This window comes from Sinocyclocheilus grahami, unplaced genomic scaffold (genome assembly GCF_001515645.1).
Source record: "Sinocyclocheilus grahami isolate Dianchi unplaced genomic scaffold, SAMN03320097.WGS_v1.1 scaffold735.1, whole genome shotgun sequence".
NCBI classification, from domain to species: domain Eukaryota; kingdom Metazoa; phylum Chordata; class Actinopteri; order Cypriniformes; family Cyprinidae; genus Sinocyclocheilus; species Sinocyclocheilus grahami.
This window is the reverse complement of record NW_015505914.1, coordinates 118,547-145,301: the sequence shown is the minus strand read 5'-3', so window position 1 is coordinate 145,301 and position 26,755 is coordinate 118,547. Positions and strand designations below refer to the sequence as shown.

Sequence of the window (26,755 nt, the reverse complement as noted above, 5' to 3'; positions counted from 1 at the left end):
ATCTAACCTTTCATTGGATAATAAGAATTTAAAATGGGGGGAAATATCATTATGATAAATGTTTTTCTCGAATACACACTGGACACAATTAACGGCACCCTTTTATTCAATGCTTTTTAAAACCTCCATTTGGCATAATAACAGCTCTGAGTTTTCTCCTATAATGCCTGATGAGGTTAGAGAGCACCTGACAAGAGATCAGAGACAATTCCTTCATCCAGAATCTCTCCAGAACCTTCAGATTCCCAGCTCCATGATGGTGCTTCTCCTCTTCAGTTCACCTCACTCATTTTCTATAGGGTTCAGGTCAGGGAACTGGAATGGCCATAGCAGAAGCTTGGTTTTGTGCCCAGTGACCCATTTCTGTCTTGTTTTTAAGGTTTGTTTTTGGATTATTGTCTGGTTGGAGTCAGTCCATTTTTTATTTTTTTTATCTGTTGGTATTTGATAAAATCAAAGATGCCATGTATCTAAACGAGATGTCCAGGACCTCCAGCAGAAATATAGGCCCACAACATTAAAAATACAGCAGTATATTTCATTGTACACATGGGGTACTTTTTATCCCTGTGTGCACCAAACCCATCTGGAGTGTTTGTTGATAAAAAGCTATTTTTTTAGTTGCATCTGACCATAGAAGCCAGTCCCATTTGAAGTTCCAGTCGTGTCTGACAACAGAATATGCTGGGAATTGTTTTTGGATTATTTTTTTTTCTTGAAACCCTCCCAAACAACATGTGGTGTAGGTGCTGTTTGATTTATTTATTTTTTTTAAGGTTTTCTGACCCCGAGACTTTTTTTGGTAGTATGAGTTAGATACTGCATTGAAGTTAACAGTGGACAAGTGCAACGTTTCTGAAACAACTGCATATATACTAAATCAAAAGCTCAAACATCTGCATGGTATCACAGCACAGAAATAAACATCAGACTGAATAATCATGCTACAAATACCACCATGTCTTGGGTACAGTTGTAAAATTTATCTAGCAATAGTAAAGCAAATGATACTAATTATGGTGCTACTTGCAGTCACAAACTAGGCTGTCAAAGCACATATTCTGCACATTTTGGTGTTAAATATTGGCTAAAACATGTTACTTCCTATGGCTTATAATGAGTCATAACACGTTGACATGGATGGTTTCAAATGAATGTTCAAAGTAAAAACCTTCACCAACCTTCACGCTCTAATAGGCAGATACTGAGGAAGCAAAGTTTCCATCACTTCTCCTCTCAAGAGCACTCTATTATGAAAGGACAATCTTGTGGTTATACTTATCAAACTAGGTAGATATGAGGATGGCACTTCTCGTAAGTGGTAGGAACATTCCCAGACATCTATGTTAAAGAAAGCTGGGCTTGCTGCCATTAATGTCCTGCATTAGCAAGGGCAGAGGAACAAGGAACGGTACGCCATCTGACATTTAATAAAAAGTAGAAACAAAACCTTTACAATTACAAACCTTGTCGTTGCAAGTGAGCAATTGAGCATCACCACAAAGCTAGATTTGATTTAGTTTTGTAGTATATTTTACGGTGCTGTATGTAATGTTTAACTGTACTAAAGCATAAAAATACCACAATATTTTTGCAAATATTTAGAAAACATGCTAAGTTCACATACCCGTTTCTCTGAAAAACAATGCTACAGCCATATATTCTACTCTGAAATGTTCATTCCGTGCCGGAATGTCCTGTTTTTGTTTTGGTCTGTGTGATTCCACCCACTGCCAATTTTGCCAATAGAATTTCGACACCCGGCTTGCCAGTTGGTGGAGAAAACTGCGTATTGCAGCCATGGAAGCCAGCAAACGAACTGGGTCAGAGGTCGCAGATTCTACCTGACCTAAAAAGCTTCAGCATCCACCTAAAAAGCTCTATGAGGAATATTAAAACGCTAATAAATCAACTTATCAACTAACAGTGTAAGACTTGTCACCTTCCATTGCCAGATGCTCTTGTTCTTGTTCCGTGCCACCAATCTGGCAACCTGCATGAGCATCGAGTCTCAGGAGGAGGGGGCTGGAGAAACAACGCTCTCCAATATTTTGAATATGGACTGCAGTACCCATTTTAACCATTAGCTATAAATATTACATACTGCACCTATAAAACGATATTCAAAATCCAACAGCTATACATCTCAAGCTACACACTTTTTGGTTTGACCACTTGAATAATTTTAATAGTTTTAGCATGAAATATAGGCTATAGCTGGCAGCTGTAAAGGAAACAGATGAGCTCTCTCACTGGCAGTACTCAAGGTGCTTGACTCTCTTGTAAAAACTGTTGAAATAGCAGAACCGTGTGCGAGTGTGTTTACGCCAGTGCTGTTCCAGAACTCTCTGACACGTCCGCTGCAGTGGCCCATGATATTTGCTGATGTTACACACTCGTACATGTCTGCTCCAAACTCAACTCCTGAAGGGTGACGGTGACCCTATTGGGCAGTTTGACAAGGCAGAACAGGTTAAAATCTATTTTCACAAAGTGAAAGATCAACACTGAGGTTCTAACTTGAGCTTAACCACAGTGTGGATAAATGAAGTCATATTTATTTATATAGAACTTAATAGTTGTTTCAAAGCAGCTTCAGAGTAAGAAACAAGAAAATAACAACAGTATATAGATAACAGTGTCATTATTCAGCTTAAGTCATTTAAGTGTTGTTTCAGTTTAGTTCAGTAAACGAAATATGGATGCACAGATATTAAAATCGATAAGCCGGCATTTCTATAAATTTTTTCATAGCTGATAACCGATAAATGGCTGATATTAGAATTCTACAAGATTTTGTTCAATTAAATTAAAAATAAAACATGAAATCGATCATTTTAAATTGTACAAGTGAATTAGGCATCAAAAAATTATACTAAGCAATATGAAAAATTGATATTCACTTTGAGATTGGCTAAAGATTCCACTTAAAAAATTAATTTACAGAAAGTGAAAGATCGTCATCAAGGTTCTAGCTTGAGTTTAACTATAATGCAGAAACATGCTAGAGATGCACAGTTATTAAAATGAATAAGCCAATATTTTTTTTATTTTATTGCTGAAAACCAATAAATAACTGATATTAAAATTCTCTAATATTGTCCAATTGATTTAAAAATCGACAGAAAGTGAAAGATCGTCATCAAGGTTCTAGCTTGAGTTTAACTATAATGCAGAAACATGCTAGAGATGTACAGTTATTAAAATGAATGAGCCGATATTTCTTTTCATTTTAGGGCTGATGACCGATAAATGGCCGATATAAAAATTCTACAATTAAATTAAAAATAAAATCTAAAATACAACATTTCAAAGGCTAGAAGTGAATTTAGGGATAAAAAAGTATAACGTGCAACATGAAAAATGGATATTCACTTTGAGATTTTCTAAAGATTACATTTAACAGTGTAAATAAATTAAGTAAAAAAAAAAAATGTTATACTTTAAATGAGTGTTAGATGGCAACAATTGTAACCCACAGTAAATGGAAAAATAGGGAAGTTACCTTACAACAATATTGGCTGATATATACCCAATAGCCAACTGATAAAATAAATAAAAAAGTAACATTGATTAATATTCGATATAGAACAGATATTTTGTGCATCCCTAAAAAGTACCAGTTTCCTCTTGAACAGCATCTCTGGCATATCAGCTTCTGCAGAGCACCGGGAAGAACCTCACATCACAAGCTGATGCATTAAATCTCAGAATATGAAATATGAGAGAAGATCTTGAAGATATATTTTCATGATGATGATAATTGCTGAGGAGAAGATCTGGAGGAGTTATCCGGCTGATAAGAATGTGCAGGCACTGTCTTAGTGAGGATAAGTTGTCAACAGAGACGACGGGAAATGACAAGCAGAAGTCATCACCCTACAGCTATTAAAAAAGCACTTTGATCCAGATAAGGGAAATTAGCTCTTAGGAGGCAAACAGAAGCGTGTTGAGTGGACAGCATGTTCAGGGAGTGGCACGGTTCCTCATTTGCTACAGTCAATGCCATTTTAAGGCCATCAGTTGTCTAAGACAGGAGCTGTCAAACTTTTCGATACCATGAAACCCTAAACATGACTATTCCCTTCCTAAAACATAAAAGGATGTAATAGATTTTCATGCATAGAAGTCCACTTATACTATGTGTGAAAACGACAGCATACCTTTTAAATAAAATTTATTAACTTAATATGTAATCATAATAATCAAAACATACATATATCTAATAATAATAATAATAAAACTTAACATCTTATGTCAACATGTTAAGCTTAAGAGCCCAAACAATCATAAATAAAAATGTAAATAGAAATTAATTTGATGCGTTTAAAGGGACAGTTCACCCCAAAATTAAAATTCTGTCATTAATTACTCACTCTCATGTTGTTCCAAACCCGCAAGACCTTCGTTCACCTTCGGAATACAAATGAACATATTTTTGATGAAATCCCAAAGCATAGACAGCAGGGGAACTACCACTTTCAAGGCCCAGAAATGTAGTAAGGATATCGTTAAAATAGTCCATGTGACATCAGTGGTTCAACTGTAATTTTATGAAGCTACGAGAATACGAGCAGAGGAATGCACATACGTGTCGTGAACGGTGGCAGACGCTGGACTATTTTAACAATGTCCTTACTACCTTTCTGGGCCTTGAACGTGGTAGTTGCGTTGCTGTCTATGCAGGGTCAGAAACTTTCGGATTTCATCAAAAATATCTTAATTTGTGTTCCGAAGACGAACGATGATCTTACGGGTTTGGAACGACCTGAGGGTGAGTAATTAATGACAGAATTTACATTTTTGTGTGAACTATCCTTTTAAGGATAAATATATAAAGAAAGTACTAAGAACTCAAATCAATATAAATATAATATAATAATTATTATTATTATTGTTATCTTAACTAATCTTAAGCCCAAATATATTATTAATAAAAATAATAACAATAACCTAACATCTTACATGTAACATTAGGTGTAATATAAACTTCAAATATAAATACAGTGGGGAAAAAAAGTATTTAGTCAGCCACCAATTGTGCAAGTTCTCCCACTTAAAAAGATGAGAGAGGCCTGTAATTTTCATCATAGGTATACCTCAACTTAAAAAGGTATATATAAATACTTATATAAGTTGACTTTAACTTTGAGAACTCAAATAAATATATCTTATGAGAAAACTTCATATCTTCACACATTAAATACGTATAAGCATAATATAATAAAAAATATATATTATATAGAATAAAAAGTATATATTTAGTATAATAAAAAAAAGTAATAATAATAACGTCAAGTTAACATCTTAAGTCAACATGTTAACAAAGTATAATATAAAATACACTACATAAAAAGTAAATATAAATATCTTAAGTTTATGCAATAACACTTTTTTTCAAAAGCCCTAAAAACATACATACTGTAAACAAGTATACAACTGGTGGCTGGTGAAATGAGTCACACTGGAGCGCAAAATGTTCCCCTAAAGCAACCTTGGGGTGAGAGGATGAGAAGAGCAACTTCTTGCTTTTTTTTTATGTGACATCTCAAACTTATTTTCTGCAAAAGTGTCCTATTTCTAGGGTTGGGTACTTGGTACTTGGTACTTTTAAGGGTACCGACCGAATTGCGTCGGTACTACCGAGTACCGATTCACGTTAAATCAATCGGTGCCAAATTTCGGTACCTGAGAACGCATCTGGGCGCATACGCTACAGAGAGAGAAAGAGAGACCCTGTGATGTGAGGTCACCCTTGCAACTCGTTCAAACAACACACAGGGCAAGCCGAAATGCTCTGAAGTGTGGTTACATTTCTAGGACCATATGGTTTCCTGCGAAAACGCAGACGGGATCGTGGAGTCCATTCATAAAAATGTAATTTTACTCTATAGTGCGGAATGCCACGGAATTCGTACATAAATCAAAAGTAGCCATTGCCACTTAATTTTGAATCGCGTTATGAACTAGTGTCTGTGAATAATAAAATGCAAAAAGACGGTTTAAATATGAATCCTGCATGTTCCACTTGCCTCTGTTTGTATGAATGGCGGAAACGCGGTTTTGTTCACTACACAAATACTGAAGCACGTGTGACGCCCGTGGTGATTTCCGGCCTCTGCGTCTCACTATATGACGGCATGAACACAGAAACTTAATCTCCAGAGCTGCTGTGAGAGTCACTTCTCAAGAATTTTACCGTTTCATTTGAGAAAACTAGCTTCATCATACTTTATACACACGTCATGACAACCTGTCAAAATAAAAGTACGGTTTAACATGCAAAATAAATATATTACTATTGTATTACTTTTGTAAAGTATAATGTACATCTTTAAATATTCCCTTTTCTATCAAATTTAAATAAAACAATTAAATGATAAAAATAAATATTACAACTAAAAAAAATAAATAATACAATAATTAGCCTATCAAAAAATGTTTTAAAGGAATATTCACACAATTTTTCTTCCATGTATTAATTTCAACAGTAAACCTCAGTTTGTTTGCCAAAAAATAAAAGTAAATTTTCATTTGATTTAAAATAAATGTTTAATGCCTTCATTTGATTTTCAGAAAAATTAAAACAAGAAAGAAAGAAAGAAAGAAAAAGAAGAAAAAGTTTGTAGGGCCCTATTGTTCAAAATGTTGAAATTTAGACTTTTGGACATATTTTTTCACTGAAATATATGTTTTTGTAATTACACAGAGAGCAAAGTACCGAAAAAAGGTACCGTTGCGTACCGGCACCGAAATTCAGGTACCGATACCAGTACCGTAAAATGTGAAACGGTACCCAACCCTACCTATTTCTGATCAAATTAGAGCAACTTGTGTTTGCAAGTGAGGCATAACAGACATAACAGTCATTTCCTCACTGCCCCAGGGCTGTCAACAGAAAATAATTGTTTGCGATGAATTTTGAGCCAGGTTGCTGCAAGCCCGCTCTGCGCAAAATGTCAGCTCTGTGACCCTACCGCCTGCTCGAACACGTTCAGAAGAGCACAGCCTCGCAGCACTGCAGGAGAAATGAATGAATGAAACAAAAGAGCTCTCGCTGAGTCACACACTTACACGATACATTCACACTTAGCATGGAGAGGAAAGTGACAACACCACTGCTGGAGAATGTTACTTGTAGCATGCTACAATATTGCATTACTTATTATAAAAAGTAAACAATTAAATTGCATTGTTACTTTTTATTGAAAGTAACATGTTAGTTTTCCGCTGCTTTTTCTATCCTCACAATTTTTTTTCACATGACATTCACAAGAAAAAGCAAAGCATCACAAATCTGAATGTTAAATTTCTGACAAAAAGCTTTTTTTTTTTTTTCTTTCTTGCAAAATCAACAGAAAACTTCATCAGAAACTTCATCAAAATCATCAGAAGACTTGTCACATGCAATAGCAACAAGTAACTGCCACAAAAAAGGCAATGTTCATAGCAAAGGCATGCAAAGTGTTGTTTTTGTCTACTCAAATTGAACATACATTAAAATTTAAAATAACTACACACAGAAAAAAAAGGGGTTTAAAATGGTACCTTTTGAGGTACAACAGCTTGTCCCTGGAGCAGTACCCTTAAAAGGACATATTTGTACATTTTTACCCCTAATAGGTACATATTAGTAACAGAGTAGTAATACATACCCTTAAGGTACTAATATGTACCTATTAGGGGTAAAAAAGGTACAAATATGTCCTTTTAAGGGTACTGCTCCAGGGACAAGCTGTTGTACCCCAAAAGGTACAATTCTGGCCCCTTATTTTTCTGTGTGTAGGTAAATTTAACAATAAATATGCTTTTTTATGTATTACATGTAAAAAGAAAGTTACATATTTGTTACTTATTTAAAAATGTGCTGTACCTTATATTACGTCAATTTAAACAGCAATGTATTATTTTATGTGGGGAAAAAAAACAGATTACATGGAAAAAATCAGATTAAATAAAATGTTACTTATTTAAAAAAAGTGTGCACACAAAAAAAACCTGTTTTAAATACTAATTATGTGAAAAAATCTGATTACATATTACTTTTTAACAAAAAAAGTAATTGAGATTGTGTAAATTTAAGTATTAATACATCATGTTACATGATCATCTGATTATTTAAAAAAATTGATTACATAATACATTTCTCATTTGAAAAAGTTACTGACAGAGTGTAAATTTAAAGAACAAAGTATCACCTGTTGTGTGAAAAAAATCTGATTGTGAAAAAATTACCTAAAATGTTTTTTGAAAAGAAATTTAAAAACTGATATTGTGTAAATTTAATAAGCAATGTGTTACGTTTTGAGTGAAAATCTGTCAAATCTAATTAATGAAGAATTCTGGATAACTATTTGAAAAAAATAACTGATACTGTGGAAATTTAACAAGTAACATATCACTAATTACTTGAAATTCAAATTATAAAAAAGAAAAAAATTACAAAATTTTACTTATTTGAAAAAAGTAACTTGTATTACATGAATGTAAGTAGTATCATTACTTGCTGCATGAAAAAAAAATATTTTGTGAAAAATCTGATTACATAACGATACTTTTAAAAACCGTAACCGTAACTTGTGTACATTACAATAATAAATTCAATGTATTGCTGCGTAAAAAAATGTGATTATGTGAAAAAAATCTGTTTACACAATGTAATTTAACAAAGTTACTGATATTGAGCTCATTTAATGAACAACGGTATTGTTGCATGAAAAAAATCTCATTACATGAAAAACCTGATTACATAATACATTATTTATTTGAAAGAGTAACCGGTATTGTGCAAATTCATCAAGCAACGTATCACCTGTTGCATGAAAATCTGATTACGTAAAAAAAATCTGATTTCATACAGTAACACGATACTTCAGTAACTGATATTAGATTAAATATTTGACTGAAAAAAAATCTGATTATGTAACATGCAGTACTTATTTGAACAAAATATCTACACAAGTCAATTTACTCATCGGGAGCAGCAATTCAATAATGCAACTTGTAACGTATTACCCCCCAAAACACTGGTCACCACTATTAGAAAATCATGACATATATACAGAAGAGCAACCGTCTGTGCAGCATTCATGGCACTGGACATCTAGCAGACTTCACTGCCCTAAAACAACATCACACTTCCTGCAGCTGCCAACAGCCAAGGTTCCAGATGTCCGACGGTTAGGTGAGACGTGTGAAAACAGACTAGGGCCTGTCCTGAGAGGGGTAAAAAATACATGCCTGATTCAAGAAGGGGGTCTGATTGCCAAGAAATATTATTTTAGTAACTTATTAATTTTAAGTTAAATTGTGCTTTGTTGGTATAATGTCTGCTAGAATGTTAAAAAAATGCTTAGTGTTAAATATTTTTAAATTGTTGTTTTGTAAATGATTTTTTCTTTGAAAAACAAGACAAAACAGTAAAAAGCACATTTTGGCTATTTAATTTATGCAATGGTGAAAAAACTTGTCAAAATACATGGGGGAAAAAACTTGAAAAACCGTGTTCGGTATTCAGCCTTCGGCCCAGTGTTTCATTTTGTTCGGTTTTGAATTTTCATTTCGGTGCATCCCTATTAAAGTCAGAATCAGCACAATCGGTGATTGTTGTAAAATGCCATCTTTACTGCTGCTAAATTGCGGGACATGTTTGATGATAAAACATTGAAAGCACAATCCGCACAAGAGACACTGTTCCCCAGGCTGAAATGTGTGCGCGCAGCGCACTCCAAAACGGACAAGCAAATTACACTGAGCTTTGGGTGCGTGTCCAAATGATCAAATACACACAAAATATGTCAAACTGGCCGGAGAGTATTTACTTAAACACAGTTTGTGTCTTAAAGTGGACGAGAACAGTTGGGAGAAAATCCGATGTGTGTCAATATATTGTCTGAAACTGACAGACTGGCGCTTGGGCCATCAATGTTAATCAAACAAGAAAATGCAAAAAGAGAAAATCACTCACAGCTCTTAATCTGAATAACGTTATAGCTTTAATAAGCATTAATCTATCAATACATACAGTGAAAACTATGCAGTGTTCATTTACATTTGATTACTATTAGATTTCTTTCGTAGGCTATTACTTACCTGAACAGTAATGTTAGTAGACCTTCATGGAAAAATGAAAGCACTGTTTATTTCATTTCATTTGTTTTATTGTATTTGCCAGGTTGTTTTACTTTGTTTCTTTGTTCATGTTCTTACTGTATATATGTAACAAAAAGTACCGATAAGAATACCGTTAAAGTACCGAATCGATAAGCAGTATCGGTAAGAGTAGTAATACCGTTAAAACCTTAACGATACCCCATCCCTATCAGTGTGTGTTAAAGGTCCAGGGCAGGTCGTACTGCAGGTCCCTGACAGGCCCATTTCCAGGGTGATTAACGAGCACAGTGGCCTTACGCTACCTAAACCAGCCCAAAGTGAGTCTGCATAGGAATTGCCCTTGAGTGCTCTCCTGCAGCAGGGAGAGAGGGATGGAGGGGAACAACTTCTTTAACACACACTGCCTGGAGCCCAGATAGTGAAGATAGTGATGCTGAAGCAGGGGCACAGGACCCGTGCTAGCCTACAGACACTGGAGCCCTTCTTAACACACAGCAGATGTCAGAGAGAATGTCTTTACCTAAACCTCCAAAAACCTCTTGGGACATTTTTCCTCAAAAGCAGAAAACTTTCCAGAATGTTGCAAGAGAACAAAGATTTCCATCAAGGAAATCTAGACAATGATACCTAGGTGCACCTCACAAAAATTGCCAATAACTTGTTCGGGTCATGTTTCACAACCGAAACAAACCAAACCATTTTTTTTCATAACAATTCTGTATATTTCCCTTCCCAATTTTAATAGAACATTTAAAAAAATATATATAAATGATAATAATATATATACATGTATATATATATAATTACAGTAATAATCATTTGAATGAAATTTTCATGAAAATGAAATGTTGGGAGTAAACTGTAAAAATTATTACATGCAAAAGATTTAAATGGTCCTAAAATAGGTTTTATGAACTTTAAAATTTGTACTTATATTATTATTATTATATAATTTGTATTATAATTATATATATTTTTTTATTATCACTATATACTATTATTAATATTATATATTACTATAAAAATTATAATTATTATTACTTAAGTTTACGTATTATTTTTTACTTATTATTCCTCTGAACTTGACGATAGATTTTCTTAATTGATAAAAAAAAAAAAACCTAAAGCTGAAATCAAATCAGACCTAAATAGTAACGCATAAAAGAACAACAACTAATTCAAATGGCAAAAGCACATAGCAAAATTAAAAAAAAATTCAACTAAAATAAAATAAAAACTGAAAATATAAAAAATAAAAGCCAATTCATTAAAAAATATATATAAAAACTATAATTGTATATACATACTACTAAAATAACAGTGTTCAGAACGGCTTTGATTAGATACATTTTCTGCAAATTAATTTTAAGCCAGTCAAACACTGCTCCACATTTTGCAGCCGTTGAAGTTGAACTTCACAATATTTTACAGTTGTGTGTGAGTGTGAGAAAACGGCTTCTGCATCTACAGAAGGGAAAAAACGTTTCCACAAACGTCAATGGAAGCAAAGGTCACAGAGTTTGTTCCAAGTTTTTAGAACGAGTTCTTATTAAGTAAACCTGAACTGCTGTACGCAACCCTAGTGAAAGTGAAAAGACAGAGCAGGACACATTGAGAAGAAGGAGGTTAGTTCTACCCGTCTTGCGGAGCGGGAAGTCATCTTTGGGGTCGTACAGTCCCAGCACCGGGTGGTTGTAAGTGGAAATCCCTGTCTGAGGCGGTGAGCTCTGGTCCAGGGAGCTGTGCTGGGTTTTCCTGTGGAACAAATCACAAACACACACATAGGTACTCAAATATGTGCATTTCTAGACATTTCCACACACAGCTGCTCTCCATTCCCAGCAGCGGGACGCTTTCTGCCAACTAATGGGTATGCAAACTCAGATCACCCATAATGCCTCAGTGCAGTCTAAGAGAGGGGGGCGGGGCATCATTCTGTTTACAGATAAACATGCTTGAGTATGACACACTTTCAGACTCCAAAATATCAGCTCTAGCCCATCAAATCACTGCAATAATAAAGGGATTTGCTCCTTCTAAACAGGAAAAACAGCTGCAGCGGGGCATCTGAGGCCAGCTGGCTTCCCCGCAGACCCAAGAATTTAATCTGGCTCACCGTCAGCCCATATCAAACAGGCTAGGAGCTCCAGTGATCTGTTTTAATAGCACACGCAAGCTACAGAAATGACTCACTTTCAGTCAAACCCTAGCGCAAATGTTGTAATCAGTATTTCAGAAATGAGGAAGCAACTGGCTGAAACATACACTGCCATTCAAAGTTTTGAGGTCAGTAAGTAAAAAAAAATAAAAATTATTCAGCAAGGATGCATTAAATTGAACAAAAGTGACAGTAAAGATTTTACATTGTTACAAAACATTTCTATTTCAAATAAATGCTGCTCTTTTGAACTTTCTCAAAGAATCTGCAAATATATATATATATATATATATATATATATATATATATATATATATATTTTGTGCAGTGTGCGTATGTAAAACAAAATCAATTCCGATTTGAAGCTTGTGACATTTGAAGCTTTGCACATCAACCCGATCACTTTATTTAGCGTTCATGTAAACACTACATTCAGATTCATCAATCGGAATGAATTCAGTCCGATTGAACCAAAAATTGTGCATGTAAACATAGCCACCGTGCTCATCATTTGGAGAAAATAAAAAAGAATAACATAAAATCAAATCAAAGCCCATTAAAAAAATAAATAAACAAACAAACAAATAAATTAATTAATTAAAAAGAACAAAATAATTAGTTTTTTTGTGATCGGTGCAGCTGACCCACACTATTTGTCACAAATATGCAAAACCAAACCAAAACAACACAACACAAAAACTTAAAAAAAAAATAGCTATAAAATAAACTACACTATAGTGTTCCTGTGGCTCAGTGGTAGAGCATTGCGTTAGCAGCGCAAAAGGTCGTGGGTTTAATTCCCAGGGAACACATATACTGGTAAAAAAAAATGTATAGTCTGAATGCACTGTAAGTCGGTTTAGCGGCTGCTAAATGCATAAATTATTAAATTTAATTAATGAATTATAAATTATATACCTTTTTATTACATTCATTTCTCTAATTTCCATTTGGCTTTTCATTCATTTGAAATGTTTATTGTATTATTTATATATTATTTTTATTATTTTATAATGATGTTTATTATAGACATACATAGAAATATACCATATATTTATTAACTTCACAAAAGGATAAAGTTGCATGTTAATACTAAGTGTAATCTGCATGTGCAATTCTGTCTCAGTTGACCGCTTTGTCAAAGCCAGATGTAAACAGGACCTGTAAGATGTCCTTTCTGAAACATCAGCACCGAGCAGGCTGCGATACTCACCCGTACCAGTAGCGCGGGTCGTTGGGCAGGCAGTGGTTGAGGCTCCTCTGGGCCAGAGCTTTCTTCTTGTTGAGGACGAACTCCTGTAACCTCATCTTCACCTCAGTGCTCGCCACAGCACCTGTCGATCAGAGCCCACAGTTCAGGGAAATCACAAACATCCAAGCAGCAGGACATTAATGGCATTCTCTCAGCCTCTAGCTGTGTTATACCGCTAGATTTCTCTGTAAGCCTTGGGAAGGGGTTTTATGCATTGTGCCTGTCAATTTCTTCGCCATTTCTAAACCCTGTAATTTCCACTGCTGTAATTTTGTCTTCTAAATGGTCTTAAAATACTCTTAATAGTCTGAGACAGAGAAGATCGAACAGTGCCCAATTGATCACGAATACAAAGGCTGACACTTGTTTTCTGGTGTCGATAAACAGCTCTTCCACTGCAGCCCGACTAGGTTCAGATATCTCTTCAGATCCCTTTATCTGGTCTTAACCAGAGAGCAAACTCTCTATTCCAATTCCACTGAGACTGTGACGGTTAAACAAAGATGTCTTTTTTCTCACTATTATTCCCTCTCTGAAAGAAACACATCAGATGGATGACTTCTCACAGCTTTTCCTTCAATTACCACCTTTCCTATCGTCTGTAAACATGTCCCCAGAGGCCGTCGCTGGTGTACGTACACATCTGCGCCGCCAGACAACACACGCTCCTCGCAGGCAACAGGTGACCGCAGTGTAAACGACAACAGTGACGGATAAAAATAGACTGGCTGTACTGCAATGCCAGGAACATCTCAGATAAGTATACACTTTCTGAGAAAATATACACAACTAGTGCATGCGTCAATCTTGCTCATGCCTGAAACACTAAATATTAAAGTGTGTGCTACAAACTTAATAATCTTATAAGTTATCAGACTACTGGTTTTGGCAAAAAAAAAAAATTATTACAGCGAGCAAAGACCTCATTATGGTCAGTGTCGACACAGCTATCATGTTTTGTTTATGTTTGGAAGGCTACTGTGCAGAGCACAGTCTTGAAAGGGTTGCCATGTCCACTTATTATAAGCAATGCAAATTAAGCATCTTTTGGCTTGTTGTTTGGGCTTAGCTCATAAAACGAACCAGTTTATGGAGTTAACAGGGTGTTATGTCACAGCCATATCACCCTGTAGCCCAAGACTGGTTACCCACTGAAGCTAAGCAGGGCTGAGCCTGGTCAGTACCTGGATGGGAGACCTCCTGGGAAAACTAGGTTGCTGTTGGAAGAGGTGTTAGTGAGGCCAGCAGGGGGTGCTCACCCTGTGGTCTGTGTGGGTCCTAACGCCCCAGTATAGTGACGGGGACACTATACTGTCAACAAGCACCGTCCTTTGGATGAGACGTTAAACCGAGGTCCTGACTCTCTGTGGTCATTAAAAATCCCAGGATGTCTTTCGAAAAGAGTAGAGGTGTGACCTCGGCATCCTGGCCAAATTTGCCCATTGGCCTCTGATCATCATGGCCTCCTAACAATCCCCATATCTACTGATTGGCTTCATCACTCTGTCTCCTCTCCACCAGTAAGCTGGTGTGTGGTGGGCGTTCTGGCGCACTATGGCTGCCGTCGCATCATCCAGGTGGATCCTGCACACTGGTGGTGGATGAGGAGATACCCCCTGACAATGTAAAGCGCTTTGAGTGCCTAGAAAAGCGCTATATAAATGTAATGAATTATTATTATTATTATTAATAAATTAGGAAGGTGCAGCAGCTTATTTTCAAGATAATGCATTTGGATTTGAGTTTATTATGGGATTGTTCTTATTTCATGTTTTTTTTTTCAGAATTTTTCTGGAGTCAATTCGGTTATAGAATGCAGTTGTCACTCCCGTAAATGACTGAACTGTGTGTGTGCAGAACAGAATTAAAGACTAAAAGGTGAACTGACAACCAAATTTAGAAGGAAAACAGGTGGTTAGAAGAGAGTGATGTGAGCCAGACTCAAACTCATATCATCTACATGAGCGGTGCAATACATTGTCTAACCTTCTAGTCCATGGCTTTGACAACAATTTGCGCTTTTTGACTAGTTCAGGCTGAAAGTTTTTAATTTTGGTTATGAAAAGCGATTATAACACCAAGAGAGACGTTCAAGCCACAGTGCTGATCAGCCTAATAAATCAAAGACCTTTATGTGTTTCAGTCAGGTAATTAGTCTTTCACTCACTCTCTTGGCCTCGTTCTTTGTTTTTGAGTAATTGGAGCTTCTGTTCCCGCTGCTGTTTCTCCAGCTCCTGTTCCTGACGATGCCGCTCCAACTTCCGCTGGTGTTCCAGGAGCTCCTGCTGATGTTTCAGGGCCAGGAGGTCCTGCTGATGCTAAACACACACATAAACATTATTCAAGCGAATACAGTGGACCTTGATTTCAACTATCTTAAAGTCATCACTACTTTTTTTTTTACTTATTTACTTTATTTTATTTACATTATCCTGTTCTTACTGTGTTAGATTCTTGTGCATGTTATTTAAAATATATACATAAAATATAATTAAAAAGTGTTAAGTAAATGAAAAATACAAATTATAAATAAAAAATACTATTGTTCAAATGCTTAGGCACATTAAGACTTTTCATTGGAACGGAACTTAAACTTTCAGCAAGCATACATTAAAATGCATTAAAAGTGAGAGTAAAGTATAATTAAAGTGTAAAAATAACTGTTTTCGACATTGACAATAATTAGAAATGTTTCTTGAGCAGCAAATCAGCATATTAGAGTGATTTCTGAAGGATCATGTGACGATGAAGACTGGAGTCATGATGCTGAAAATTCAGCTTTGCATCACAGGAATAAATTACATTTTAAAATGTATTACAATAAAAAAGCTGCTATTTTAAACTGAAATAATATTTCCCAACAGTACTGTTTTTACTGTATTTTTAATCAAATAAATATAGCCTTGGTGAGCATAAGAACTTCTTTCTTTGAACAATAGTGTACATGCATTTCTTCTTTACACCTTTTTTTTTTAATTTTTTTTTTACAGCTTTACCAATCAGATTATGGTTCTAAAATAAGACGAAAACAGCATTTCACATTGACTCATGATATACATGACTACACCAAAGCTGTATCACTAATAACCAGATGCAATAGGTGGTTTGCAATCACGTGATTCTGATGAAATGCAGCTGGAGGGCAGGAATTTTTCTCCATAGAAATCACTAGCAGAAACTCCAAATGCCTGTGTTTTGCGTTGTTTATGGATGCTCAAATCAGACAAACCGAGAAACCACAAGGAGCTTTTATCGTGTACGAAAATGTGTTGTTCATAAGTGGGGAAAAGTCAAGAAATTGACTGAAAAACACAGGAAAAAGTGGCTTGTAAACCTGCGTCTGCGGATAATGCTTGTGTGTGCAAATGATTAATATAAGATATAATGATATATTAAGATATTAATAAAGACATATATAAATAGATACAGGGTGACACAGTCAGAATTCACTGAATGCTAAACGCCACACATAGACACGATGTAAATAAGATATTGTTTGCAGTTCTGAGAGCTTCATATCACGGAATCGTGAGATTGCGATAAATTGAAGTGAGTGACAGCTTTTTAGTGATTAACGTTATATGAAAGCGCTATTTGCTCGCTTTCCAGGCTATAATCGATTCAGAATTTAAATAAAAGTTGTTTTACGTGCTGCTAACAGGACCAACAGCCACATGCCCTGTAACTTACATGCAGCAAAGTTTCAGGAGTGACATATATCGTGCATCCCTCATATAAATACGGGATTCACTTTCGAAATAGTTGCTTAGCCTATATCCACCGCCTCAATGGGTTATGTGGCTGTTGGTCCTGTTAGCAGCACGTAAAACAAAACTTTTGAATTGATTATAGCCTAGAAAGTGAGCAAATAGCGCTCATCAATAGCGCTTTCAAATATCACTAAAAAGCTGTCACTCACTTCAATTTATCGCAATCTCACGATGTTCCTTTATAATCCGCTCCTTCCGACCGCAGACGCAGGTTTACAAGCCACATTTTCCTGCGTTTTTCAGTCAATTTCTTGACTTTTCCCCACTCATGAATAACACATTTTCGTACACGATAAAAAGCTCCTTGTGGTTTCTCGGTTTGGCCGATTTGAGCATCCATAAACAACGCAAAACACTGGCATTTGGAGTTTCTGCTAGTGATTCCTATGGAGAAAAATCACTTCCTGCCCTCCAGCTGCATTTCGCACGTCATCAGTGACGTCATGTGCAAACAACCTATTGTTGGAAATGCCGACATCATACAAGAACAAAGTTTCTGAATGTGCTTATCGATGTCTTGTTGTGTAGCATAAACGCAACATTCCACTTTTTTTATGAAACTGACATAAGCAATCACCTCAACAGCTCCCGGTCTAAAATGAGCGTTTAAAGACGCTGGTAATCTCTCTCACACTGTGCTCTGTAAATGCAACCATTTCATCTAACATTTCCACTTCTGCAGTTATCCAGCTCAGCAGCAGTCCCATCCATTACTGGCTTGTGATGATGGGTGATATCAGAGCCGTATACACAGCTGATGCTTGGATGTTGAGTGGATCTCTGTGATTCTGGTCAGTTAAATCACATTAACACTGGCACAGGGTCTAATAAAGCTCACAGCTGGTCTGTAAGTAAGCAGTTACTAAAGTAGACGCTTTTATCCAAAGCGACTAAAGTCTCAGTACTCCTCTTTTTGGTTATATAAGTCTCTCCTCTCACGTTCCACGTCTCTTTCTGCAGATTCTGGGAGATCAGCAGCGATGAGTCATGGGCGTCTGTCACTTGGCAGAGCGGGGCTGGAGGACATGACGACGCTAAAGCGGAGTGCACGTCTACCGAACCACAGACTCTTCCTCAGGCAAAGCTCTGACATTTCTAACCGGAGCTTTTCAAACCATGACATCTACCTCACCTCATCAATATGCACAGGTCTAACCACCATTTCACATCACATCTGGGTTGTTTAAGACCAGAAATTAAAGATGGCCCAAACCGATCTCAAGGATGGCATGCTTTTTCCTCACAAAAATACTTTCTATTAATCATCAAGAGCAGTAATCAACAATTTTGTCATGATACTGCAGATTCACCCTCGAATTAGTTCATGTTTCTTTCATTTATAAGCTAATTGCATTATGCTATTTTTTTTTGGCAAATAAATACACCTGAGCAGCATTAAACAGTCTGTGTAAATACAAAGGTAAAAAATGCCCCTGGAAATCAATATTGCCTCTTAACGGGAAAAGTGGTGTTTGGTCAATGCATTGCGACAATAGTGTAAACTACTTTTTATGTGATGTATTGCTAATACATAAACTGAAAAGTACATTTTATGAATTATATAATACAAATCATTAAATTAAATGTTATTTACATTTATTTTATTTTAAATTATAAAAAAATATATTAGTAAATGTTATTCATTATAATAATGACTATTTAAATGCATTAAAAGTCTTGATATTTACTTTGAAAGCGATTATGGTAATGGGTGTTACATTTCCGATATGTGCTTGTGGTGTTCGGCCAATCACAATGCACTGGGTCAGCTGGCCAATCAGAGCAGACTGCGCTTGTCAAAGGAGGGGGCTTTGTTGAAAACAACGTGTTTGAGAGAGGCGGGGCATAGAGGACCTACAATAATGTACAGTATTTGAAAAATAATGTGTTTTTTGAAAATTAAAGCATGTCAACATTCTGTTACACCAAATACACAAAATAATGATCTTTAAAATAGCATCATATGACCCCTTTAATACATTTTACAAATAAATATAATACAAAGATATAAAGAAATAAATACATAAAATTATAGTATTATAGATCTGTCTATCTACTGTTTGATTCATTCAAAGAAATATGCAGCTAATATATAAATACATAAATATAAATATAATTGACAGATAACTTGATAATCAGAATAAAATATAAAAATAGATGAAGCAATTAAATCTACATATGTAAGAAGAATTTTCATGTGTTAATGCTTTCATAAGACAACCAGGAAACAGCCTCCTGCATGGCTAGACCATCCAACAACAATGACAAAATAATGAAAATGTGTTTGACAAATAAATCTTTTGACTGCACATCTCTTTCACCATATCTCTGCAGTTTGCAGCTAAATGAAAAACTGCAGAAAAACCCAATCGCTTCTCCTCTCCCTATCATCAGCAATGTGTCACGGCAAGAGCGTGGCATCCATCAAACCCCAGCAATACACTTTCTGCCCCCGCAGCCCGTCAGACTATTTATAGCACGCTCAGGGCTGCCTCGATCCCATTGGCTAGAAACCTCACTGTGGCACCACAGCAAAGCCCGGAGGTCTGCTGAGCTCACATGCTCCCGGTGTTTCCCAAGGACAGAGTTCCCACAGCGACTGCAGTCACCCATTGCCCATCAAGCCGGAGGAACGGAGACGAGAACCGCAGCATCGTGAGCTCTTCAAAGGAACAGAATCAAAATTCTGTCATTATTTACTCTCCCTCATGTCAGACCAAACTCATGTGCTGTTATTGTATCCATGGAACTCAAAATGAAGCATTTTACGCTCGTCCATTCAACTACAGTTTAGTGACTACGACTGTTAAGCTCAAAAAGCACCATAAAAGTATCATAAAAAGTAATCAATATGGATGGTGAGCTTTATTTATGCCTTCTCTAATCCATATAGTAACTTTGTGTGAGAAACACACTGAAATCTCAGGAAACCAACAAAGCCACAGCTTTCATTTTAAATGTGTGTTTGAATCTAGACCCACTGTACCAGGCTTGACATCAGTGGATGGTATTTAAAAATCAACTGGTTGAAAATGTTGTACTGGTTTTTCATTTAAATCGGTATAGAGTGCTACAGGAATGCTGCAGAAATCCTAAAACCTGGAAACAACCAGTTTCATCATGCCAAAGTCAATGGCTTTTATGAATGGCTTTTTGGTTAAATGCTTGAAATAAGGTCTGTGGTTAACACAAGCTCATTTTATTCTATGATATAAATTACATCATAAATAACTAGACATACAGCGCTGTTGCACTTCGGGCATCCTGATTTCGAGTCCCGGCTCATGGACCTTTCCCGAACCCATTCCTCTCTCTATCTCTCTCTCTCCTTCCTGTCAAGCTACTTTCCTATCATAATAAATGCAAAAACACAAAAATGCGAGAGAGAAAAACACACTTGGGGCTCTATTAAATGTTTTATTTTTCAAATTTAGTTTTATTTTTACCAAAATTCAGCTTTATTCTTCTCAAATTTCATGTTTACCGTTTAAAGGGTTCTGGATTCTAACTCCTTTTTTTTTCTTTTTCTTACTTTTCTATTTTTCTGGATTCCGTTTTTTCCTTTTTTTTTAAATTGTAGTAATAAAAAAAACATGTCTAAATAACTTAAATCATGAAATTTATACACTTTAACAGCAATTTATTAAAAAAACAATAAAAACTACATTTTTAGAGCCCTATGAAATCTGTTTTATTTTTCACCAAATTCAGCTTTATTCTTCTCAAATTTCATGTTTACCGTTTAAAGGGTTCTGGATTCTAACGGTTTAATTGAATTTTAAGAATCAAAAAGCATGTCTAATCAACTGATTTTAAAAATAATAGGGTGCAATGGTTTATTATTTAAAAACGATGGTAATTAAATGAAGACAAAACTTTAACAATTGTATTTTTTTTTTCAAAATGTAACCAAATGAAAATGTAATAATTCCTTTTTTTTTTTTTTTTTTAATAATCATACAAAGTGCAGTTAAATGAGATCATGGAAGAAAAACTGTTATTCCTTAAAATTCATGGAATAACAGAAATCATACGGCCCTAAATACCCAATTTGTGTTTTTTTGTTTTTTGTTTTTTTAAGCTTTTACTTGTCCTGAAAAAAGTAGTTGCTAACAGGTGAATAAATGGGACTCTTGCAAACTATTCTGACTCGATCTTTCAGGGAAAATTATTATTTTTTCTTTCTTAAAGGGGTCAAATGATGTTGCTAAAAAGAACATTATTTGGTGTATTTGGTGTAATAAAATATGTTTATGCGGTTTAAGGTAAAAAAAATAATAAAAAAAACACATTATTTTCCACATACTGTACATTATTGTTTCTCCTCTATGCCTCGATTTTTACAAAGTTCATTGGTCAGAAAAGCGATGTGTGCTGTGATTGGCCAGCTATCCAGTGCATTGTGATTGGCCGAATACCTCAATGTTTATGCGGTTTAAGGTAAAAAAAATAATAAAAAAAACACATTATTTTCCACATACTGTACATTATTGTTTCTCCTCTATGCCTCGATTTTTACAAAGTTCATTGGTCAGAAAAGCGATGTGTGCTGTGATTGGCCAGCTATCCAGTGCATTGTGATTGGCCGAATACCTCAAGCGTGTGACAGAAATGTTATGCCCCTTACCATATTGTGATGCACTCTCCGGCTGGAGCGACGAGACAAAACCTGTAAAACCCATTATAAACGAGGCATTTGTTGCATCCAGTGGTGACATAATTACTGATTATAATGACTTATACTGTCTTTTTACGTGTTGCGTTGCATCGCGCCGCGTAAACATAAAACCATGTCTGCATTTGTGATCAGAGAAATGACAAACAACAAGCGCTACTCTACACTGCTCAAAACTCGCGTTTGAATCATCAGTGGCAAATCCTTCAAATATAAAAAAACGTACTTACAGTCTGAGTCAGAAAAGCCGGCATTGTAGTCTACTCTCCCAGGATCAGTCCTCCATAAAATGTGCTGCACACATCTGAATATTTGGGTTGAACTTAAAGCTGGGTGATATAGCTAAAAATGTATCAACGATATAATGTTTCATATCGTTCAGTATCGATAATTATTGAAATTTTTATAACTTTTTTAAAACAAAAAGCAACAGAAAAATGTTTTTTTACATATAACCACTGTATTTTTAAATTAACTAATAATTACTGAGACAAACAACTAATATTTTTTTGTTTTAACGGTCAAAAACAAAATTACAATTAAACAAATATCTAATTTCTAATGTTTTATATGCAGATTAAATAGGTTAAACTTTTGGCTTGTCTCCCGAGGCCACAGGAGGGTGCAATGAGCAAAATAATACAGCACATTAAATTGTCAACGCAAGGAAGTAACTGTCTATAAAAAAAACGTGCATTACAAGAACTCATATAAATCAAATATAATTTCGTAAATTGCATAAACAATTATGAACAAAACAGCATCACGCATTTATGCATTGCTTAATACAAAGAGCTGAATCGCCCATCACACAGATTGCCTTTAAAACATATGAGAGACAGTGAAAAGGAAAAAACCTTTTCAAAAATGCGCGATGTGTTTTCTAAAAGTTTAAACTGTTTTAACTTTGCATGGCTGTCTACATCTCTTCTGTGAGACGCGAGTGCAGCAGTCATATTTGTCTGTCAAGAAAATGCACTGAATAGCTTGGTTTTAACCTAATCAAGATCGTCTAGGCATTGAGCGTCTATATTTCTCTAATATTTTGAATGAATAACGCAGCAACTGCGTGTCTCGTGGGCTAGACTAACAAAACATTAAACTACAACGTCACTTACATCATCATCACCGCATCTCGTGCTCCACTGATGATGCTCCCTGATGCACATCTAACGTTGGATTGTACTATTTTTGCATTCAAATGCAAATGTTTATTTTAAATTAGACTAATATTCATTCTTTACTCACAATCTCCTCATCACAGGCAGGCACAGCACTCGTGTTCGTGTGTGCTGTCTGTGTCACTCAGAGCACGTGCCTATATCGTGCACTATATCGAACATTTTTTATATCGTTATCGAAGAAGGTGTACCGTTGATAAATACCGATACTGTTTTATCGCCCAGGCCTAGTTGAACTGTTCTGGAACAGTGTTGTAAATACAACTTAACCACTGATTAATATTCGAGTCCTCTTTTGGAAGGCCAAACAAAGTAGTTTCGCTTTCACAACAAAACACAGTGTCACACACGGCGGGCTTGAGTGAGGAATGGCCGGCGGATTCGACAAAGGAGCGTCCGGCGGGCTTGCAGCAACCACATGTGACGACCCCGGGCTGGACTCCGCTTCGTCCACGGTGAAAGCCGATCCGGCGATCCACAGCGCAAAGTTGATGTATTTCCTCAGCGACCAGCACGAATCAGCTCTAGCATGACGACGCTGATATCGTCCTCTTTTGGAAGGCCAAACAAAGTAGTTTCACTTTCACAACGAAACACACAGCGTCTTCACGACATGGCGGCAGCGGCAACAACAATACTACAGCGAAAATAAAAGTTACGTTGCGTGAACATTTTGGCGGCATTATGCAAATCTTCCCACATCATGACGTAGACATGTGGGGGCGTGTTAGAATGAGCCGTTTTAGGTAGGCGTGGCTGACTCTTAACTTTTATAAAGAATATCTCTTTGGATTTGAGACTTTAGTCTTTGCAGATCTTCTTTATGCACCAAGAGTTTGTAACACTCCAAAGAGAAAGGAAAAATTTAAATCGTATCATATGACCCCTTTAAATAAAAATTGAAAGAGTTGTTGGAAGCTTAATGGTGGTGACTTTAAAATCATGCGACTGTAGTTCCTTTTTAGCCTAACTAGTTTATTACTTCTGCTGACTGTATTTAGGCTTCAAAATTCATAACACTTGCATTTATTTGTGAAGATTATCTTGATGAACAAAACATGTAAGAATCAAACTTTTGTCACTCATGAAGCTTATTTTCTGCAACAATCCAAGCCAATGGAAAAAAACCTATTGTTTTTTTGTGGAGGATCTAAGGTGATGCAAACTTCCAGGTTAGTCAACGAAAACCTCTCATCCCTGCAGTGCTCTATATCACTCACCCTGAGTCAGCGGCATTTGCCTCACCTTGACATGCTCCTGCAGCTGCGCTTCATGCTGGCGCGAGAGCTGCTCGTGCTGACGCTGAAACTCTGCGATCAGGATCTGCCTCTGTATCTGCTGTTTCTGCTTGAGGGCCAGAAGCTCCTGCTGCAGCTGCTGCTCGCGCTGGGCCGAGTCCGTCGGCGCCAGGGCGAACTGGTGATCCACACGCAGGTTCATGGGGATGGCAGAAGGCGGCACTTGCAGTGGCAGCGCCGCACTCACATCAACTGCGGAAAGAGAAAGACTCAAATGAGAAAAACAACAAACTGTACAGTACTCAGTACATAAAGCTTTTAGAACTGTTTTCAACTTTTAGGAAAAGTTTTTCCAAGAAAACATTTAAATATCATTTAGACAAAACTTTTATGCTGCAAAAACAAGTCACAACAGAGGTCTTTTACATATAATTCTGCCGAAAACACTTATGTACAATGATTATACATGAATATTATTTACATTAATTATATATTATACCTTTACCACCACATAACACTCCCAAAACAATCTAACATTTAAATTAAAATATATATATATAAATAAATTTGTCTTTATCAAATTAATAAAAACAAACCAAAGAATGATATACTAAAATTATATACTATCTATCTATCCATCCATCCATCCATCCATCCATCCGTCTATCAAGATAGATGCAGTATATGTATATATATATATATATATATATATATATATATATATATAAGAAAAGCATCTAAGGGACATGGTTGGACACCTTAAATGGACACATATATTGAATATGCATTATGATTGGATGAGATACAAGCATCCTGATTTGATTTGGGTATAAATATTGAGTCAAAGTATTCTCCTCTTTGTTGCAATCTAAAGCCAACCCTGAATGGCTGTATGAATATAGGCCTTTTCTTGCAAGAAAATAAAGAAAATAGAAAATAGCCACAAAAAAAAAAACATTTAAAAAGAATAAAATCCAAAATATTAAAATAATGTGAATGTTAAATGAATTTAATAAAAACAAGAACTAAAATAGAATTCATTATAAAAACATGTGCAAGTTGTCATTAATAACAACAAACTAAAATAAAAAAATAAGTATAAGTGTATAAATAAAAATTTTAATGAATTAAAATCAATTAAAAGTTAACTTTTTTTTCATTTTTAAATTAATTCATTAATGTTTATTTAAATGTCATATATATACAATTTAATTTTGGATAAAATCACATGGTAAATTAATAAATGCAAATATTCATAATTAATTTTAATTTGAGTTAATCATAAAAATACAAATATAATAATATAAATGAAATAAAATTCTAAACAATTTTCATTTTAAATATTTAAGGACAACAAGAATCGAAGATTTTAGATGAGAATGTGCAAGATGAAGTGATTACTGAGTTCACATGAGCCATCTCAAATCTTGCCTGTACCAAAAACAATGATAGTCAGAAGCAACTTTCCTACAAAAACCATCTTGAACATTCCTCAAAACATGCGCAGGGTACAGTACCGCGTCATCAGCATCATAGAGGCTATCAAAATAAACAGAGGAAAGAAACCTCATGTTCCTGCCAGAGATCTTGGTTAGATTCACTGCTAGCGAACCTTGTCATTGGAATCAGGAAGCGGTCTGGCTTGCAACATCTTTCAATCATCTCCCTCATAACATATATATCTGAAGAAAACTAAAGAACTGAGCAATTACATTCCACAGCGAGGATGCTTGATAAGTCGATAAGCGTGTGCAACACCCAAAAGGTTTGCGGGTTAAATGTAGGGATGCTCCGATCTGTCTTTTTCGCTTCCGATACCGATTCCGATACCTAGGGTTCAGTATTGGCCGATACCGAAGTTTTTTCCCCTCATTTAAATAAATGTAGAATCTCTGTGTGTGGAACTGATAATCATTCTTTCACAATCTACTAGATACAGACTACTTCATTATAAAGAAAAAAAGAAAAAACAAATATGAAAAAATATAGGCCTATGTATATTTATAATCTATGACAAAAATTTATCATAAACTAGGTTAGTGGATAATTCGACAGCAAAAGTTATTCTAGAAAAATCAGTGCACAATAATTTTAGAAATCCAAACATTTAGTGAAAAACAATATTTTGTGGGGAACAAATAAATGTGCTAAATATGGTAAAATGTTACACATTGCTATTTGTATTATTATAAAATCCATTCATTAAAAACATTCATGAATGTATTTATATATAAGTATATACTATAAAATTAAAATACATTTATTTTAAATGTATAGCATATTTTTTAATAAGGCAACAACATATGATACGATAGGACAAAACAAATACAGTGCAGCACGAACTGTTTTTATACAGTCAACCCTCAAC

General features: G+C 35.4%; 1 protein-coding gene across 1 annotated transcript in view; it reads right to left on the bottom strand.

The window, feature by feature from the left end:
- Positions 1-26,755, bottom strand: part of LOC107560613 (histone deacetylase 4-like) — a 138,392-nt gene that overhangs the window by 94,860 nt on the left and 16,777 nt on the right. The window contains exons 2-5 of the mRNA XM_016244843.1: positions 24,395-24,639; positions 15,691-15,841; positions 13,485-13,605; positions 11,750-11,868 (exon numbers count right to left, since the gene is read on the bottom strand). Of these exons, the coding sequence (XP_016100329.1) occupies positions 11,750-11,868; positions 13,485-13,605; positions 15,691-15,841; positions 24,395-24,639 (636 nt within the window). The remainder of the gene's footprint in view (positions 1-11,749; positions 11,869-13,484; positions 13,606-15,690; positions 15,842-24,394; positions 24,640-26,755) is intronic.